The sequence below is a fragment of the Athene noctua genome, chromosome 5 (assembly GCF_965140245.1).
Source record: "Athene noctua chromosome 5, bAthNoc1.hap1.1, whole genome shotgun sequence".
NCBI lineage: Eukaryota > Metazoa > Chordata > Aves > Strigiformes > Strigidae > Athene > Athene noctua.
This window is the reverse complement of record NC_134041.1, coordinates 6,884,426-6,905,337: the sequence shown is the minus strand read 5'-3', so window position 1 is coordinate 6,905,337 and position 20,912 is coordinate 6,884,426. Positions and strand designations below refer to the sequence as shown.

The 20,912-nt window shown below is 40.6% G+C and overlaps 1 protein-coding gene across 2 annotated transcripts in view; it reads right to left on the bottom strand.

The window, feature by feature from the left end:
* The window catches only part of LRP8 (LDL receptor related protein 8), a 190,574-nt gene that overhangs the window by 35,089 nt on the left and 134,573 nt on the right, over nt 1–20,912 (bottom strand). For both annotated transcript variants that reach the window (XM_074906184.1, XM_074906183.1), the window contains exon 4: nt 11,274–11,402. In XM_074906184.1, coding sequence (XP_074762285.1) covers nt 11,274–11,402 — 129 coding nt within the window. The remainder of the gene's footprint in view (nt 1–11,273; nt 11,403–20,912) is intronic.

Sequence of the window (20,912 nt, the reverse complement as noted above, 5' to 3'; positions counted from 1 at the left end):
TGCTTACCAAACACCTGAATATTTCATACAGATCTTCGGTCAAATGCCAGTTTTTAAAGCATGGATTCATGCTTAGAAGGACAACATTCCCACAGAAAGCTGCCCTCCAGGAAGGACAACAAAAGGGATGGAGGTAAATGAAGATGACCTTGAAGCGCATTGCTCTGAAAAAATGACAGGCCTCCCATGGAGGGAATAATGCAGCTGAATTGCAGTCTCACTACTAACAGTGGTTGTTGCTATGGTGATTGTTACCGAAAAGCCCATATAGACGAAGACTGCAGAAGGAATAGTAATTCCTGATATTGTTCAAATCATTAATGTAGCTAAGGAGCCATCTCACACACTCTTGCAAATTAATATTTGCATGCACTCACTGCCTTTGCTACACTGCTCCCCTCAAACACAGATGAGTTATTTTTCCATTCTCTGCAGCAGCATTTGCATAGTATTAGTTAATTATAATGGAGCAACCAGATGCCAAAGCCCCTGCTGATAAATAATAGTTGGTTCAAAAATGTATTTACTGATTTAGAATATATTTCCTGAGAATCATATATTCATTCAAAGTGGTTTAATTTTCTGAAAATAGAATTAATTACGAACCCACAATTTACAAAGAGAAGCAGTTTATGTACAAATAGTATGCACACTCTTAATTTCCTCCCCATCTTCAATCTTACTTACGTGCAGTAAGGTTGCTAACTCATACTTCAGTCTCCTCAATTTTACTTCATAACAGGAAAGTGTTAGGAAGTTTATCACAGGTTCTTTTGGTTAAATGACTGAAAGCGACCTCAAAATAAGAACAAGTGATTCCAGTGTAGAGGGTTTTGGGGTAAAATAAAGCAGATTGGGAGGAAAAAAAAAGATGGTCAGAATGTTGATACTGTGCTGCTTTTTACTAAAATCCAAGACACCCCATGGGGATCTCAGGAGGATGAAGACATTACTATTATTCTTTTATATTCTGATTGGAATACAGTCAGCTGAATCGGACTGGAGATGTTTGGTACTGGCCAAAATCTAAAAAAAAAAAAAATATGCTGGGATGTGTTTAGTGGGTTTCTTTTCTGACTTTGAAAATTGGAACCTGTGTGGGACAAGCTCACTCCTATTCCCTCAGACATGACTTGCTTATTAAAATGGCAATTTTACAAATTATGCCAATTTGGCAAATCCCTTGGAAACATCTGATAATATCCGTGAAACTAACAGCTGCTCTAATATTATCACACAAAATTCTGTATTTCCAAGGAATACATAAATGTTCTTCCAGCAGCCAGAACAGAGCATTACCGAACAGGGCCTTGACCCCGTGACAGTACACACAAAACCCATGCAATGTGTATGCCCTGGGATTCAGGACACCCTGTGGTTATGAGGACTGCCTGCAGAGAACTTCCTGAATGACCACGAGTCAATTTTCCCCCTGCATTGTTTAAATTGCAGATGTTTTGCCAGGAAAAGCCTACTCCATAGATCTTACCTTCCATCCACTGGGCAGACTTTCACTCTGTGTTCATCTGCTAATACAGAGACACAAACTGCTTTATTATACCTGCTTTCAGGTTTCTTACGTCCAGCTTGGGAGAGAGACTTCAACAGAATCTTAAAAGCTACACTTTAGTCACACTGGTGAATGATGGCACAACTTGCTTCTTTCTCAGAAAATTTGCAGGCTCCGTTTTTTTTTCTGACTAGGAAAGGCAAGGAATTCAAACTCATGTCTGTTGGTCCACAGCTGTATTGCTGGCCTGCCACTTCCTCTTTACCCACACATCCCGAGCAGAGGGATAGCACTAGTTTAACTACTTGGAAAACCGAACCATTCCACCAGAATCAATCAATTCTCTTACACTGCCATAGCTAAGAAGGGAATCTTAGAGGTCTGTAACAATCTACAGTACTTCACTGAACACAGATAAGGAACAAGGGAGCAGCAACTGCCACTACAAAGCTACATGCACTGCTAATGCTTGTGCAGCTCTTCTCATGTCATGAAAACTGCACAGCTCAAATGCGCTTGTAGAGAAAGGAAAAAAAAAATCTTAATTCTTAGGTGGAATTCTTTGTTGATGAAATTGCTGCACAGGCCTATCTGTGAAAAAGAGAGCAAAGAAAAGCCACATTGGTCACCCTCAGGATGTTTCTGAACCCAAGGGCCAAACAGGTAAAGTAGAGAGAAAAGCCTGGCTTCAGCATGATAATCTGGTAGCTACAGCTGAGGACTCACAGGTTTTAACACAGCTGAATAATGAGGGACAAAGCAGTGAGTGCAAGCAATGAGGTCACTGCTCCATAAAATCTTTCACTAATTTACTTGCTTGATGGGAATTCTCTCTAATATGAGTTATTTCTTCTTATTGCAGTTTTCTTCACCATCAAGTACACACTGCATTTAGGACATGGCACTATTAACTCTTCTGGAGCACTTGACAGAACAGGGAAACACTGAGAGCTGTCACATCTCACACCCCCAGTTTACCCAGCTGACTCTCACTTTTCTCTAGGAACAGCGATCCAAAGCAAGTTTGAACGCAGGTTCAATAACAATTAAAAAGATGCTCTTGAAATAAAGCAGTTTGCAAGGAAACTGAAGGGAAGAGTACCTTAAAAAAAAAGCACTGAGAATACAATGACACAATTGGCAGAATTCAGTGTAAACCAGATTCAGGGTTATGAACACAAACTATATTGACCAAGTGTATAAAGACAAGACCACTGTGGTGGGTTTGGGAGGGGGAGAGATTGACAGACTTTTCAGAAGACAACCAGTCCCTAATTATTTTCAGTTATGTGATATCAGGGGACACAGCTATTATTTGATGTAAACAAGATACCCACATAGCTTTATCTCAGCTCCACAAAAGAATGGCAATGATTTTTAGAAAAAAGGTCTTAGATATTCTACTCAAATGGAAAATTTAAGCACTTAGTGACACACACTGCAATTAGAAGCGTAAGGGTTGTGTGCTAACTGCACTTGCTTTAATACCAGTGAGATTTCCATGGCATTAGGATTTGCCCTTCAGTTTCTACAGCTTTGACATAAAAGGCAGCACTTTGCTGGATGTGGCCTGAAATGAAGAATCAATTGTTCAACACAAGCAATTTTAAACTTGTTGGAAAGAAGTGTGCTGAGTGTGTTTTATTGTGGGCTAAACATTCCCAGTTATATTTTATCAAATAAATTTATTTGCAAAAGATAAACGAAGTTAATCCAACCATTATATCTTCCTCTGTATGAAAATAGTGTATTTCAGCCACAAAGATAACTTTCAAATATTGTTTTATCCATTAACATGACTCATAAACCAGCTTTTTTTTTTGGTTTTGCATCAAATGTTACATGGTCCTCTCCTGCGTAGGACTTTACTGAGCTCAAGCTAACTGATTTTGACTCAGTCTTCAGATCATATGCTCAGGAAGCATAACTGCTAAGCACTTGTTAATTAGTGTAATGCATATGTACCCGTGGCCACTGAAGGATGGAACTCCTACCCACGTATCTGCCACTGTAACATGATTGTTGGCACTGACAGCGATGGAAGATTTCCTTTAATAAAATTAAACAGATTCTTACTTGTTGGATGAATAGGCTCAGAATCATAGCTCCATTCTTATGAAGAAAGCCCTTCAGGGACAGGAAATACAATCATATTTGGCAATAAGAGATGCAATTTCTTGGCTGTTTCAACTCCAAGAGCTCTAACTGTTGAAAGATAGACTGCCCAGAAGATAAACATAACTATGGGCCAATTTTCACTCTTCTGACAGTATGACATGTGAGCTTGGAAAAAAGAATCGGAGACAACTTCTCCACCTAAAGTACAGGAAGAGCAGCAGAACAAAACTTTTGTGTGTGTGCACAGGTTAACGTGCAGTCCAGAAGTGTTAGGTTTTCATTTTAATTATCCACAAATCTTTGTATAAAACCAGTTCTTTCATACCATTCTTCCACAATGCTGTGAAAAATTATCATTTGGGGTGTGTAAGACTTGTGTGTGAGAGCACGCTTGCAGCGTGGCCTTTGCATCTGTTCTTTTTTCCTAGAGTACCTTCAGGGAAATATTGTTGAAGTACCAAATTCTAAATTGTCTTGTTTTCACATTGTGTTTTTGTCTATTATGCTTTAAATAATAAATTATTCATGGAACATAGTGATACATACAATTTATCTGTATCTGAGGGATCAGCACAGAGCAAATGTACAGAGGCCACCACCAAAGCCTGCTGTTGTGAGCAAGGCACCACTCAGTACTGGAGAACTCAATTTGCAGAATGTTACACGTATCTATTCTTTTTTTAAACCTAAGCTCAAGACACAGCAGTAGGGAAAACAAAGCCATTTTGCCCTAACCTTCTGCAGGTAGAGCCCCAGCACAGCTTAGGCGCTGACTTTAGGGTTTAATTCTTGACTTACGCACTATCTTATCTCTAACTTAAATTCATGCAATATTTTGTATTTAATTACAAGAAGCATCCAATGTATTAAAAATGCAACTACCTTCATTTTTCCTGTAACAGTGCAATTAGAGGTAACTACCAATCTCATTTTTTCTTGCTGTTTTGTTCTGAAAGAACTCAGGACAAATAGATTATGGGCTGAGATTTTTCCTAAATAACAATGGGGATTTTTCTGCAATTATTACTGCTTTCGAAGGAGCTCTAATACTTTAAGCAGTGATAAAGTGGCAGCTGTACATGTTTAATTTCTGAAAGCCAGGGCATAATGCACAAGCATTAATCCCTCCAGCTGTCCAGTAATTAAACATCATGTAAAGCCCAGAGGATATAATTGCTGTGCTACCTTATCTTATTTATGAAGGACTTTCATTTGTTAAATCTATAGTCATTTTCTCTCCCTTCTTGGAAATAATTGTAGATTCCTCCACCACGGCAAGTATACTCAGTGACAGCTACCTTCTATAAAATGCCAGGAATTTCAGGCTAACCATGTCTCTTTTCATCATACGCTAAAATAATCATGAATAGTGACAGTAGATAAATATTTCCTTTACAGGCACGAATGCGATACTATGTGCTTTAACCCCATTAAAATTGGTGGATTTCTCAGGGAGAATATATGGCAAAATCTGATCCTTTGGGTTTGATTTCCCTCTGAGCTGACTGAGGAACAGTACATCACTGTGAACCTATCCTGTTAATGAAGGTAATGAACAGAATTAGTAGCTTTGATGAAAGCACATATTAAACAGGCTGTAAAGGAAGATAAAATTAGTACTACGTTATCACCAAGTAAAAAGGTCTCAGTAGGATTTGTTGAGATTTGGAATAAATAGAATCAGCATAGTCAAATTCCCACAGGTAGCACTAGAAGTGTGACTCAGATGCAAAACACAGGTACCTTTTACTGCATGAAGAAGAAAATGATGCTGAGATGACATGATATTCCTTATTGCAACAGGACAATTATAAAAGATGATAAAACAATTTAACTGTCAACAGAAAGGTCACATCATGTCAGTGTGGGTGCAGGAGCAGTGTGAAGGAAGGTGGCTTTAAATCAGCTTTATAATTTCACTACTTCAGCTGGCTCATCACCATGTGGATCTGCCAGAGGGATCAGACCAGCTTTAACCTGCTTTAAATTCTGCCTGCTGCCAATGGTGCTCAGGTGACATGAGGGCTATTGAGCCAGGCACTGGAAAGAGTTGACCCTGAAAGTTTTCTGAACTTGGATCTTCCAAGAAAAGCACCACTCGCTTGTAAGCACTGCTGCTTTTTAATGGAGTATCACCCATGTGCCTGCAGCTTTGTCAGGAAAGAGTAAGTGAAAAGGTCCTGCCCTGAGGATCTTGTAAGTGATATATATACCATGGACATGTGAAGGCTGTGAGGTACTATGGCAAGGACATGTGGCTTACAGCTCAGCAAGACTGTGTTTATTGTTGTTTCCCTTATTAACTTAAAAAAACCTTTATTCAGTTTGTTCACTTTTATTCTGGCATATCAAATCATAGGGCTGAAGATCTAGAACTAATTCTGAGGTATATGGTTGGCAATGAAAAGCTGGACCAGTGTCCAAAAGAAGATGCTTTTGGTAACAAGGCTGTCACTGTCACAAGACTCCTGCAGGAATTCCCAGCTCTCAGCCTTGGACAACTTTGAGATGAGTGTAAGTATGTCCATTACTTCCATAAGTTCCATGGATTGCTGGTCATGGAATATGGATTATTTATTGGTATGGGAAAATAGCTTATTATGCTATCAATATATCAATGAATACATCATTTCACTGTATCTGACTGTTGGGAAAAGGGAAAACTGTACACTTCCAACTCCTCATCTTCAAGACACAATATCCATACTGGTGCAAGAAGTGGTCCAGGTGGGAACCAGTAACACGATCAGAAGAGACAGGGCCAGAGCCTTGCTCTCTCTGTTGAGCATCCCAGAGTCCTGTCAGGAGGAACAAGCGATGTGTGCATTAAAGGGGTTCAATGCCCACTGCAGCTGTTACAAGATGGTTGTTCTTCTGTTCTAAAGTCATGCTGAACTGCTCTTTGCATTCCTGAGCAGCTGGCAAAACACTGGTTAATATCTCTCTTAGCAGGGATTTAACAAGTTCTGCAGTAGTTAGCAAAGTCCAGACTGACCCGAGTTGTGATGCTTTAATTACAGTCTTTCATATTAATTTCTCTTTTCAGTCTCAGTAAACGTATTCCTAAGCTCATCCAATCAATTGTGACAAAGGTTAGATATACACTAGGAGCAGAAAACATCAACCAGGGAAATAAGAAAAAGGATGCCAGCACCTCCAAACCAGTAAATCCAAGACTGCTTTTACATTATTAACTGTTGACATCTATTTTGGAAGACTATACCTGACATGACTACAACACGCTTAGTATTGTAAAGACACAAATTACTTCTGCTCCAAAGAATTGAAAAATATGTGTTTTCTTTCTTTTTATGTATTATTTTTATTTTAGAAAGGCAGATATTTGCATTTTCAAAAATTGTTTGTGCACTGTAAGTTAGCAGTAGCCTTAAAGTCTACCTGCTGAAGGTAAATTATTTAGGCAGACAGGTGCTTAGCTACCTACATGCAAGGATTCACACCTGCAATTAACCCCTGGTGCCATTACAGCCTGCGCAGACACAAATCTGGATCCCTAAACACTGAAGGTTAAATAATGCACAGCTTCCTTTGCTTCCTTGGGAAGTTCTTCCATAGGGTGAAAATTGCACCATTTTTATTCTTTGTTCATGGGTGAACGACAATAAAGAGCCTTCCCATCTATTGATAATGGCTTCCAGGCAGTATGATGGGGTCAGTGCCTGGCACGTTTCTGTGGAAGTTTTTATTTAAATAGATTTCATCTATCAATATGTTATTTCTCACTCCAGACATGGCAAACAGGAACCCTTTTTTTTTCAGATGAATACAGTCTGCTTTGCTTACTCTTAAGGCTAGTTTTTTATAAGTCTGGATTGTACAGGGAGAGATGAGGAACTCAGTCTGACTTATCCATTGTTTGAGATGACTTTTTTTTTTCAGCATACCTGCACTCAGGTAAGTCCAGAGCTTGCTAACTGCAGCTGAACTCTGTCTAGAGAGGGGGTTACACAAGGACAGCATACAAGACTGCAAATTCTCTCCTTCCTTGAAGGAATGCTATTCTGAACACTGCTGTGACAAACCTTTTTCAGATCTCACAGGGTGCCAATCAAAAGAGCAAGTCTTCAACAGCGACCAATAGCAAAGGAGAGGGATGTAGAGCACCAGTTTGTTTCCATTTGTGCAAGATGATGCACCATGGACGTGGCTGATACAAAGCACAAAGGAGAACCGAACCCAAGCATAAGACTTTCTGAATTTCTGAACAGCAACTTTCTCCCTCCAGCTGGCCATGATAGCGCCCACACTCACTACACTGGGTAAATTCCACATTGATTCACAGTATTTTCAACTCATTGTCCACTTGTTTATTGCATGTACAGGATCTCACCATAGAAATTATCATAAGCACAAATAAACTCCCTTCCAAACATTTATCCAGAAAGATGTGTTATTTATAGACAAGTTGGTCAGCTCTGTGAGAGGTGCAGTCATGACAGGGTGCTCTGCTTCCAGGGGGCTGCAGGTGACAGCTCTGAAGCTTGTTTTAAAATGAGAACAAAAACATGAGTGGAGAGGTTAAGGACAAAGAAAAGAAAAGGTCTGAACCTAGGAACAGACTTTTTTTTTTTTTTTTTTTGGTCAGGATAATGTGTGTGCTGAGATAAGAGAAAATGGATAAAGGAGGATTCTAAACAGAGAAGAAATGGTAATGTTAACAGAGTATCAGTGGATAGGCTTAATGAGGTTTATCAGATTTGGATAAAAGAGAGGATAGCTATCAATCCTCCACAAGCTCTCAGTTTAAACAGCTAACACATTTGTTCTCACCCATGAGGAAAACACCTTCATTTGACAAGCAACCTCACTGAAAATGCTCCCAGTACAGCCATGCAGCAGTGCCTCCTGTTTCCTTCTCAAAGTGAGTTTAATGCCTCTGAAAGGTGCTGAGTCGACAGAGTTTAGGACTGAAAGCTTCTGATGTTTGCACCCACCCAGGAAGCTCCAAGTTTGCCTGTCAGTGCCTTTCTGCCTAGTCCTCTGGCCAGAGAACAGCCTATTCCACATTCTGACTCAGCAGTGAGCCCTCGGCAGAGACTTCCATGTGCATCCACAGAGCCTATGTGGGGATAATACTCAGTCACTAATGGATGGAAATCACTAATTCATTTCACACGAGTTACCCAGCAATCATCAGAAGATGGTAATTTGTCCTTGGATTAAATTTCCATTTTAAGAACTTGCATGTGCACTAAAAATGTGGAAGATAAGCAAGACTAGAGATGCTGAAACATCCAGAAGAGAAACAGTCAGCTATTTCTAAATCCATTAATAGCATCATTATGCTGAAATTATGTGGCATTCAGAACATATTTACATTAATTTGGGGGGTTACCTATAGTCTTATAAAAAAGAAGTTCAAAGCAATTTCAGATAGATTTTGATTATAAAAGACTCCACGAGACAACTCCTACTGGTCTAAGCAGCAGCAGCAGCATTAAATTATTGGAGGCAGTCACCAGTGTAAAAAATGTTTTAATTTCACTAACTCATGTTGGGGAAAGAGTATTTTTTCCAATAGCAGTTACAATCATCTTCTGAACTGGTCTCTAATTCAAGCTTCCCATTCAAAGGCAAAAAAAGCGCATAAGCTATAGACAGAACACTAAGTTTCACACAGAAAACAATAAAGGACACTTGAAAACTGCCAAAACATCATTAGCTTAAAGGACACGAGACCAGGGATCTATGCACATCACCAACTTACCACATCACAATAGTTTCTTAGGAATTATCCATGTACATGCACTTAATTCCACATGAAACAGGAGGCAACATAAGGCAAACTATGCCTCTTCCTTGTGAGCCAACCCATACCTCACAGGCTCAGCACAAGCACAGTAACCTGTTACTATTACCCCTCACCTCCAAGTCATGTGCAATATGGAAGATGCTTGAAAAACTGTGTGCCTAATCTGCGGTTAACTGGATTAGTGAGTCGCATCGAACCTTCATATTGAGCTTCATGCATAACAAACTGCACGCTGGGTTTCACCAGGAAGAGTAAGGCAGCAGGTTGAGGGAAGTGTTTTTTCTCCTCTAGCTGGTACTTGTTAAGGCGTATCTGAAATACTATGTCCATTCTGTGACAGTATAGAAAGGCCTTTGAAACCTGGAGAGGGTCCAGTGGAAGTCCAGCAAGATGGTCATGGTGCTAGAACACATGATATACAAGGAGGGACTGAGGGAAATGGGCTTAGTTAACCTGGAGAAGGTTAGAAGGAGATCTTACTGCAATTTTCTAATATCTAAAGGGGTGATACAGTGAAGCTGGAAGCCAACTCTTCTCAAAAGTGCACAGCAAAAGAAGAGGCAATGGGCACAAGTTGTGACAAAGGAAAAAGTAAAAAAGTACAAAGAAAAAATATTTTTACAATGACTGGCTAAACACTGGAACAGGTTGCTCAGACAGTAAAATCTTTGGTAAGATTTTGTTTGATAAAGCTGACTGCAAATAAATAAGTTTATCCACAGTTTTACTCAGGAACCACAAAACATTCACATAAAACATATTTCACTGCACAGCTTTAATGAAAAGATATAATGTGGATTATGAACTGCCTAGGTATTAGAGCCCAAAATTCAGTTTTCAATGTGTGCTTTCATGTAATCATTCAGCCCTTTCACCAGTAATCTGGAAGTAGAAATAACATTGCTGGTATCACATGCAACACCAGAAATATTGATGGATGGGTGAATACCTACACAGAGAATGAGAGCTTCTTAATAGCCTGGGATCATTCACACACAAAGAATTTAATAATGACAGAGTTATATCAGAACAGTATTAGAAAGGTGATTCTACTTATGCACAGACTGGTAAGATTGATATTCCCTAACTCTGGTGGTCTGTATAAAAAGGAAGTTGGAAAAATCAGCTGGGATACCAAAGGGAGCCACAAAAACGAGTCAAGCATTCATTCAAAAGAAAATATTTGACAACAAGAAGCATAAAGAACTAAATATGCTTAGTCTATCAAAAAGACAGTTTGAGAAATGGCTTGATTACACAGTGTAGGAGTTTTCACAGAGGGAAAACACTGTTAAAGAGTTCTTTCATTCAGCAGAGAAAGGCCTAATAAAAGGCAATGGCCATTTAGGGACTGAATTTAAATCAGTTAGAGTAAATAGTACATCATTCTCTCTATGTCCAGTGAAACCAACAAGCTATTAATAAGAAACATCCAGCCCTATCTATCATATCCCAGCAGAAGCAAGCCTTAGTCTACATGACTACACTCTACAGGAGGAAGGACAAGGCGCTAAGCTGCTGAGCTACCACAGAGGAAGGTTTAAACATTGTTATTTAAGTCCTTACCACATCATCTGGGTATTAACCTTGATAATCATGTTCCAAACTGAATAACTAGATTCTGCTACAGTAGTGAAAGAATACTTAATTCTCTACAGAGTTCACTTTATATTCTTCAGTCAGCTCCAACTCTAGAATCCTTCTTTCCTCTCTTTTTCTAAAATTCACTGCTTAGCACTGCAAACATAGAGTGAATGAATTTGTTGGCAGGAAAAGTCATCCCTTTACATGCCATTTGTAACAGTCACTCTAGGACCCTTATAGCCCTGAAGGGAAACGTTGCATACATACGAAAGTATTACTCTAACTCACCAGGAGTGCAGCCAGCCTCATCAACACCATTTTCACAATCCTTCTGCCCATCACATCTCCAGGACGATGGGATACATTTGTTGCTTAAGTCTCCACAGCTAATTTTTTCAGCTGGACATACTTGCTTGGCTGAAAGAATAAAGAAAAAAATAAGTTAAACACAGTTCTAGACATTGCTAACACTGTTTATGCTTTTAAAGTTACTTTTATTTTATATGGCTCAATCCTGAGACACACTGTAATGAAATCCCAAGTCAACACTGATTTTGAGGTATGGCTGCTTACATATCCCATATGTATTCCCCAAAAGAGATCACAATACTTTTACATTAAAAAAAGCACGTCACTGTTTATTAAACAAAATCACAGAAACTCCACTTTACACTCAAAGGAATTAGGGGAGAGGAACAGAAGTCAGTCAGATTCACATGCTACTTCTACCTAGTATTTCCTTGCAGGCAGGCTCTTGCTTCTGGCCATCACATTGACCCTGATTAGCAACTGTGCATAGACCCTGTGGCTCTTTACACACTCCTGGGGCCTGGTGGCCCTCTCCCACCTTCTTGCCATCTCAGTCTGTGCACGGACTAGAAGTGCCCAGCTTTGTGCTGCCACTTTCCTCTCTGCAACATGCCTCTTGAATTAGGTCTCCCTGCACAGGCTTTCCCAGAAACAAGGACCTTCCTCTCCTTTCAAGCCTGTGCCTGGCCCAGCCAATCCCTTCTGGGAACATAACTGTACAGGAGCATGCAAATAAACCAAATACCACTTCTCACAGTTATTTTCAAGCTTAACCAAAATGAACTGACAGAGCTGCTTCAATAGATGAACAGGGATTTCAACTAACAGCCTAGAGCTGGTTGTTATGTAGGACTGCAATATTTCATGTGAGTAATGCTCAATGCAGCAACAGCATTGCCTGTTTGTACTGCCTCAAACCCTCCACACACCATGCTTCTGCTATTAAAACACTAGCACCCTGCACACAACAGCAGTAGTACTGGACAAACTATTCTGAAAAATACTACCTCAAATTAAGTCAGGAAAAATGAATTGCCTAATTTTAGTATTAGAGTTTACTTACACATTTGGTATTGCAAGGCCATTTCTAAATTTAATGATGTAGGCAGATTATGGTTAGTAAACATGAAGACAAAGTGGTAAGCACAAGCATGAACTCACACACGTTAACTGTAACTGCCTAAATTAAAGGTGACTGTGATCGAAGACATGGAGACACAGAAAGACCACAGAAGCAAAAACCTTAGTACACGCAAAAATACAGTTATGGGAAAAAAAAAAATCTGCCAAATTTATCTGGAACCAAGTAAGCTGTGAAGCTCCTTCTCTTATTATTGCATTGCCAAAATTTCTTTTTTTTTTTTTTTTTTTTTCCTACTAGTGCAAAGAGCAACAGATCTACATTTATTGTGACAAGGCTGCTCGAATGCATAATGTTCCACAGTTTAAACAATTGTTTAGTATTCAGGAATCATCATCCAGTTTGGCAGGATTTGCTTATTAAACAGACTGATTTCTCTCTTTTAAAAAAAGACATGTTTTCAAATATATTTCTTCCATTGGTATTAATGATGATAATGCTATATATGGCTGCAGGTCTACTGAAAATGGAGGAACCTAAATTCTGAATTAAAACTTTCACATTACCCTGCCTTGGTAAAGGTATTTATGCAAAGTCAATCAGTTTCCCAAGTGCTGGGCAAAAGAGGATGAAAATTATACCTCTCCCTTTTCATCTGCACAAGAAGGCTGTAGAGTGCCATCTTACAGCCCCAAAGCATCAATCAGCCACTTAGAAAGCAGAGCTATTTAATACGAGGATTTCTCTGTCTTAGCGCCTTGAAGTGCTATAAGAAGCAGTTTCTAGAAGCTGTGGGAAACCAATATATCAAGAAAAATTAGGTCCTGCCACAGCCAGAGAGTTAATAACAGATGTAATGAAGTTTTATAACCCTGAGGAAAGACAGCATTTTTGTTGAAATTTGCTCACTGCATACCTAAATAACATTTATAAATGTTGCATGATCTACAGAGTGGAGGAAAAAAGGGATCCTTACTTAGGCTTTTTGATTATTTTACCAGCAGGTCAGTAATAAAAATCACCTGACATTGGAAAGGTTCCACAACACCACTCCACCAGGATCAACATGTCTGCCAGCTCAGAACGGTGCCCTGACACAGGCTGGGACCCACGTCCCACATTTTCCCCTTAGCCCTGGTCCCTCTAAGCTGAACATTTATAATGCATAACTGCAGGGATGCTTGGTGGTGCTGAGCACTTGTGTCCTTCCACAGAACTCAGATAGCATGTCTGAAAACCAGGTCATTTGCCAACTGTGCAAAATGGTGTAAAACAAGGTGCTTGCCCTCACCCTCGAGGAAGCTGGCACGCCTCACTGCAGCTGAGCTGCTCCAGACACTATCCCCAGACCTGTATGCCGGGGCACACCACCATTAAATATGCCCAAGTAATTCATGGATACAGAAGGAAAAAAGGAAAACAAGTTCTGTGGCAGCTGAGTGGCAACCAGCAGCCCTCTCAAACAAGAAAAAAAAATGGAGCTAAAATGGTCCATTTGGCCTAGAAGCCCCACAGCCCCTCAGCAGAGAGGGCTTGCACGCCCAGATTACTGCTTCTGCCTGCCTTACCCAGCCCTCATACGTGTAGGTGTGAGCCTGGAGAATGTTATGCTGAGAAGTAAAAACGTGCAGCCAAGTCTCTATAACTTTAAAAAAACACCTCTGTACAGAGCCACAAAAGGATTACAGACTGCAGTTCTGGCAGGGCAGGCCTGCAGTAGCCAGGGAGGGAGGGAGGGAGGGCACCAGAGGCCTCACCTCGCTGCCATCGGCCCCTCTGAGGAGAAAGGTGACAACTCTGAGGAGACAGCAACTTCTGGGAAAGGGACAGGGATGGCCACAGGCACGTGTATGAAGCACCCCAAGAGGCCTGGGGAGGTGAGAGAGGCCCAGTGCCTGGCTGTGTGGAAGGGACCCCAAGCCCAACAGCAGGGCTCCCTCATTTTCTGAAGGGCCCACCAAACAGCGCCAGTGAAAATAAGGCTTTCTGCCACAAATACCATACAGAGGGATGACATGGCTGGGGTCTCCAGCAGCCACCTGGGCTTTGCATTCTTCCATCAAGGCCTCCAAAGCCTCTCAGCTCTGAGGTGCGCAGTTCTGTGGCCACTGAAACCCAGTTGCCTGCTCCCAAACATCTTCAGCACCAAACTCCAGCTGCTGGGGCGCCGCTTCGGAGGGCCCAGCTGAGGGGAGGGTGCTGCTGGGGCAAGGAGGTCACAGCTCCCACTGCCCTGCATGTGGCTACGTGAAACAGAGCACTCACACCCTACTGAGCCCCTCTTCTCCCCCCTCCACCCAATTCACGGCTGGGCCCTGTGCTGAGGTTTGAGTCTAGGCCGTCCCACACTCTGTAACAAGTTTTCACCATAAGCGAACAGATGCTTAGAATATATAAGATAAAAATAACTTTTCTCACTAGATTTATTACTCTAAGTGGATTTCCATGCTTTTACACTTTGAAAGTTTGTCTCCTGACTGCATTTGTGCAGTGCATTCCAGAACAAGATTTGTATTGGACTAGCATAATAGAAAACTGGGAGACCAAAAAGAAGTTACAGTTGTTGATCAGGTTATTGGTCCACATCCCCCAAAATTGTTCTAGTTCTTGCTCAGGCTCTGGTGGAAAGGAAAATTTGTTTTGATGACAAGTAGGACCAGCTTTTTCATACTCACAGTAAATCTCCACTGAGAACTAAGTGGGTCAAGACAGGTGAGAACACTTACTACACACCTGATTTTGAAAAAGGTGAAATATAATTATACAATGGTATCATAACACTGTGGGATCATTAACCAGCAAAAAGGTTATTTATTGGTCACAGGTTTAAGTACGGGCATTACTTTTGCCTGGCTACTGTGGGCAGACGCTTAATAGCTTTGAGAAGCTGAAAGGTTTGGAAAGTTATGGATAGAAGACTCCTATTTATGGAAAGCAATCTCTGTGTTAATCATCTTGCTGACAGAGTAATTACAGACATTTAAAAAATGTAAATCAAAGCTTGAACTTGCAGGAAGGAGCAACAGAAGCTGCTGTTGGTCACAGTTCATCAAATCTCTGCGTTCCAGTGGTTTCTACACCCAAGCAATCATTGCATGGAAGCCAACAACTTGTAAGCACTGGCAGATAACAGGGCATAAAACTCAGAGCAAAATTCTGATGAAAATATTTCCGTGTTATTTCAGCGAAGTGGGTTTTTTTCCTCCCTGCCCCCAGATGCTGCAGCAGTGCAAGTGGACTCAATGTTGTCCACACTATGAAACAGGCTTTTAGCAACTACAATCCAGACTGAACATTTCTGTATGCTGCTTACACAAACCCGGGCCTTACGTGACCAAAATGTTTACTTCCTACTTTCCTCTTCACCCACCCAGAAAGCAAAGGGTTAGCGTTGTACGTGATGGTAAGTGCTCTTACCCTGGATATATTCTGGACCAATACAAGTTATAGCAAGATCTGCCTTTTCAGAAAAGCACCATTAAACAACTCGGTTGAAATGTCAGACACATCAAGACCAATTTATCACAATGAACTGCAAATGCCAAGGATGGACAACAATGGTTTATTTATAAGGAGACAAGAGCAAAGAAGACAAGAAGGTTCCATTTACTCACTACCGCCAATGGCACATTCTTCTTTTTCTTTACAGGAGGCTACAAAGTCTTTCAGAGAACCATAGAGCCTAACTGGCGCCCCACTGTTTGCTTCCTCTTGTGCCACTGCTGTGCTTTTCAGGCTCCGGACATCATGTATATTCAAGAAAGCCCAAGAAAACAGAATTGATTTACTTTCAGAAGACCATTTGTCAGGTTCTCACCAAACAGGTACTCTAAGAGCATACACAAAATGTAATTAAGCAGCTTCTACTGGTGGGAAACCCACAAGACTTTTCATCAGCAGACTGAAAAGAACAGCCTTTGTGGACATACATCATCTTACAGGTCTGAACAGTTTCTCTCTCTGCTGAAATAACTCCCCATCCTCTCCAGACTGCCCCCTGTGTTTTTCCCAGGTTCTTCAGAAGAAAAATCCCAACCCAACCCACTCTGCAACGGAGAAAATGACATACTAAAACGGTTTAATTCATTTCTGACGTGTCAATACTTTGTTCCTGCAAAACTTTCAATATGACCTGTATTATGGAACTTAAAATTCCCTCTTTCCTCCAGCAGTGGTTTAAGTTTTTCTTTAAAATAATGTTTTTTAACAAGGACCTTCCCAAATATTGCCCTTAATTCTTCTTTTATCATAGGTGGCAGTCCTATCTCAGAGATGTACCAAGAACAAAATAAATGTTCATACCTGCCTGTGTACAGGACTAGTACCTCTATGTTTCTAGCCAAAACAAGCACAGTTGTTAAATGAGGAACTGTTCAGGAGAGAAGGAGGGAGCTGACAGGTAGAGATTGCTTAGTGAAATTCAGAACTCAGAACTCCCAGTCTACATATAAAAATAAACGTATATCCCATTCACTACCGACTTGTACTTTCCCACTGAAGCATTTAGGGTGCATAGGCAACACATTTCAGAAATCTATCTTGTGCATTAAATTACTATCACAGCTGAGAGTGTCTGCACTGGTATTTTCCTTCCCTTGCCTCTTCTTCCACCTCAGCATGGAACACTGGCTTCTACCCCATTCACCCACTCGTTTACCCCATAGCTCAGGACAGGTTGCTGTTGCTTAGTTTATTTCACTTCATCCTGCAAGATGTGCCTCAGGAATTTCTTTGCCACTGGTGTACAGAGCACACACACTGTGACTACACAGGAACTCTCCTGAACCTACAGCTTTGCTGGGTGCCTGCATTTGGATCTATGCATCGGCTATATACAAAGACAGAACACATTACAGGGAATGCTAATCAGAGCTGTTTTCACAAAGGTTGGGATTCTGCAGAGAACTTCCCCTTCTTTCATGTAAAGCAACATGCTACAGGCATCAGCCTGCTGGGATAGCAAGCTTTACGCAAACTTGCAACTTTTAATAAACTCAGTGCAACAGCACGCAGTAGCAGTATTTGGTTTGCTCACCATATCTGTATTATGCATATACCGGAGATCACTGAGAAAATAAAGGCAACTTTACATTTCCAGTTGAAACCAGGCTAGGCCGAAGTGAGTGTCATGAATAGTGGCTTAAGTGAATTAGGATTACAACACTTGGAGACTTGGAAAGCGACCAAACCACCACCACAATTGACGCCTTTGTTGATAGAGGAGGCCAATCCATCCATCTGCTAGCACAGGATGGTCTGTTCAGGTCAGAACTGGGGCATGCTGACAACACTGATTCCCAGGACTTGAAAGCTTGGACTACTGCTACCTGACTACATTTCTAAGTAGGTGAGTACACACTTACGTGCAATAACCTTTGTCAGAGCATGCAAAGGCAGAGAAATAGCGAAAATCTATTCTTTCTGCACAAAAAGATAATTATGGCCACTACCTTTAAACTTTGAACATAAATTGCAATAAACTACTCAAAAGACAGATTAGGAAGGGCTACTAAGAAACTATACTACAAAGGTCAAGAAATCATGTCATAAACAGTATTAAGAGTGATACACCTGATAAAAAGTTAGATTCTGTAGTGTGATTTGTGTAATGGTGACTTATGTTCAGAAGTTCCCAAGGGAATGGGAAAGGATTTACACAGATTTAACTCCATTGCACTGAATAGTACAGCCCTTAAATCCATTCTTGTGTGCTTGTAAGAAAGGCTTCTTTACAGTAACAGCATGCACTAGGAGCCTTTGATGAGTCTCTAACTCCTCTGCCTAGAAACTGGAGGGAGAAAATAAGCTTACTGTACAAAGGGTTCTGGATGTCTAAAATAGATAGCATGTACCTTGCTTTTGTGCAGATTATCACATTGGTGATTATCACCTCTGAAATTAGAGCGAAATAATCAGGAATTCAAAATCCCAGGATTAATTCTAATTACTGAAATATAGACTCACTGTCAGAATAAAAGTGAGGTAGCTTTTATAGGAAAAGCATGTTTCAAACACAGACATTACAACCTCAGTGAAGAAAATGATTCTCAGGGGTAGTGTCAATAGTTTTAATAGGTAATATAAACTGTATCTGAGCACAGTGTAAAGAGGTAAGATATTTCTCTAGTAGGCTGAAAAGACACATGGCATCAGGTTTTATAGTAACAAATAACTAAGCTTCATGTCCCACAACTGTAGTCATCTGCACACGTCAGGAAGGGATTCTTTACCCCAAGTTCAGAGCAATCCTGGCACACTTATGGTTTGTTTTTAAACCTTTCCCAGCATATTGAATATTGGCACAGCTCAAAATAGCATGCTGGACAGAAATTATTAGTACTCTTGGGCTTCCAGCACATCATTTTTCTTAGATTCCTGACTGCTATGTCTTACTCACCCACTTTAAAAATCAAAACTACCAAACTTGGATAAGAAAAGCATTTCCTTCCCTCAGTCAGACTGGCAAGACTTCAGCTCATTTTGTCCTTCTGTAAACATAGCAAATGCTCACTTGCTGCAATCATCTGAGCATGTCTCACCTAATTAATTTCATGGCTTTGCAAGATACTGTTTTGATGACATTTTTGTTCTCTACCTGATAAGCTTGACAGGCCCTGCTGATGAGAGCTACCTTGAATTCAAGTCACTTGGCTCATTTCAGGTAAATCGAAGTGAACGGCCATTAGAGTAACATCCAAAACAACTATGACCACCACCTACTTGTGGTGTGACGGCACTGGAAGACGTTGATCCTGTTGCAGAGCTGAGCACGAAGAGTACAACTCCATGAGGCAAGGCAGAAAAGGTACACAACAGAAACAAGGTTGGTGTAGTCCAACTCCATGTGAGTAAAACATTGTTATACTGTGTGTAGCCACGTGAGATACCATGAACCGCACACATGCCACCTCTAAATGCTACAGAGTTTTACATCTTTCCTGACACCACAGCCATATGGTCACTAGAAATGTTTGTTCAGATTAATCCAGAGAAGAAATTAATATAGCCCTGTAATTACAGGCTAGGGTCTAGCTTAATCACTACGAAGCACAGACCTCATTGTTGAGGGGAACAAAATGAGGATTTCAGCTAACTGAAGTTGGAGGCCATCTGCCAACTTTTCCCCCTACTTCTCCAAACTGGTCCTTTGAATGTCTTCTCCATGGATGAGACAAATCCACAGTTTACCTTGGACTGAAAATGGAGAAATGCTCAAGCATTCATGGAAAAATCCTGGCCCAAGAAATTTGCTGCTGATTTCAGGAATCTCCTGGAAAACTCAATAAGGAATCAAGTCACAGATCATGTTGAGAATTTGTCAAAATGGGTCCAACAACTGCTCCATCCCAGCCTGTATCCTGAAGGCCAATATTAAATATAGACACCAATCAAAATAGACCCTTGCCAATTGTTCTGTTTACTTCCTTATATTAAGTCACAAAAGGATATTACTGCTACAGTGATTTTTAAGACAATAGCCATACAGAAAATTAAATTCTTTACTTTTATCAGCAGCAGTCATAAGGCAGACTAGCCCTTTTAAACTCAAGAGGGGTAAAACTTTAACTTGTATCTGCTTACAGGAATAGTTCAAGGTACTCCCTTAAATCAGCACGAAAGTAGCCTCTGTTGGTATTTATAGGTAAAATAAGTACAATGTCAGAGGCTTCAAACAGGCCGGTGCCACAAATGCCACTGAAGCCTACCACGTAGCCAAGCAGGAGGAATGCGGACAGAGTCAGAGCAACTGGATGCTTCACCTTGCCCTGCTGAAACCCTAACATGGTCCCTCCTTGTGAAATCACCGAACCTTTTTGCCCTTCTCCCTGCTCCACCTCTAAGTCAGGGCAGAACTTGTCTTCAAGAGGAGTTGTGACATTAAGACAGTATTCTGGCTACTGAAAACACGAGCTTTTATATTAGAGTTCTTCAGATCATTTTGCACTACTTAAAATTTTATTTTCTCTTCAATGATGAGCATGCCTGATCTCAGGGATCAGTTGGTCACACCCTTAGCTTGGCACAGAGGAAAGAAGGTATTACTGATAAACACAGGGAAATACTTAGACAAAGTAAAAAATGAGAACAGCTGGAGAACCACCTCTTCTTGGTGTACCTAAAGCAGCAATGTGCACTACTGATCTCAAACAGTTTAATAATTCAATAAACTGACAGTTGACTTTGTTTGCAAATACATAGGCCTGTTAGCAGAACCCAGTACTCCATTTTCTCTAGAGATACTTTTCTAATAGCAAAGCTATTACATATTCCCCTTTCTGAGAGGAATTTTTCATGTTCAATCAAAAGCAAAGACTAGAAAAATCCAACAACGCCACAGCTTTGTTTAAGGTCAGTTAGAATACTTCCATTTTTTTCTAGCCTGAACATAAAATCTTCTTTAAACTCTATTGTTTTTAGAGCTAGTTTGAAGTGAGTGATACACAACCTTGCCCTGTCAAACCTCCCATCCCACCACTGGCTACATTAGTAATTACTCTGTCAGTTTATGTACACATTAGCAGTTGTAATACGGTTCA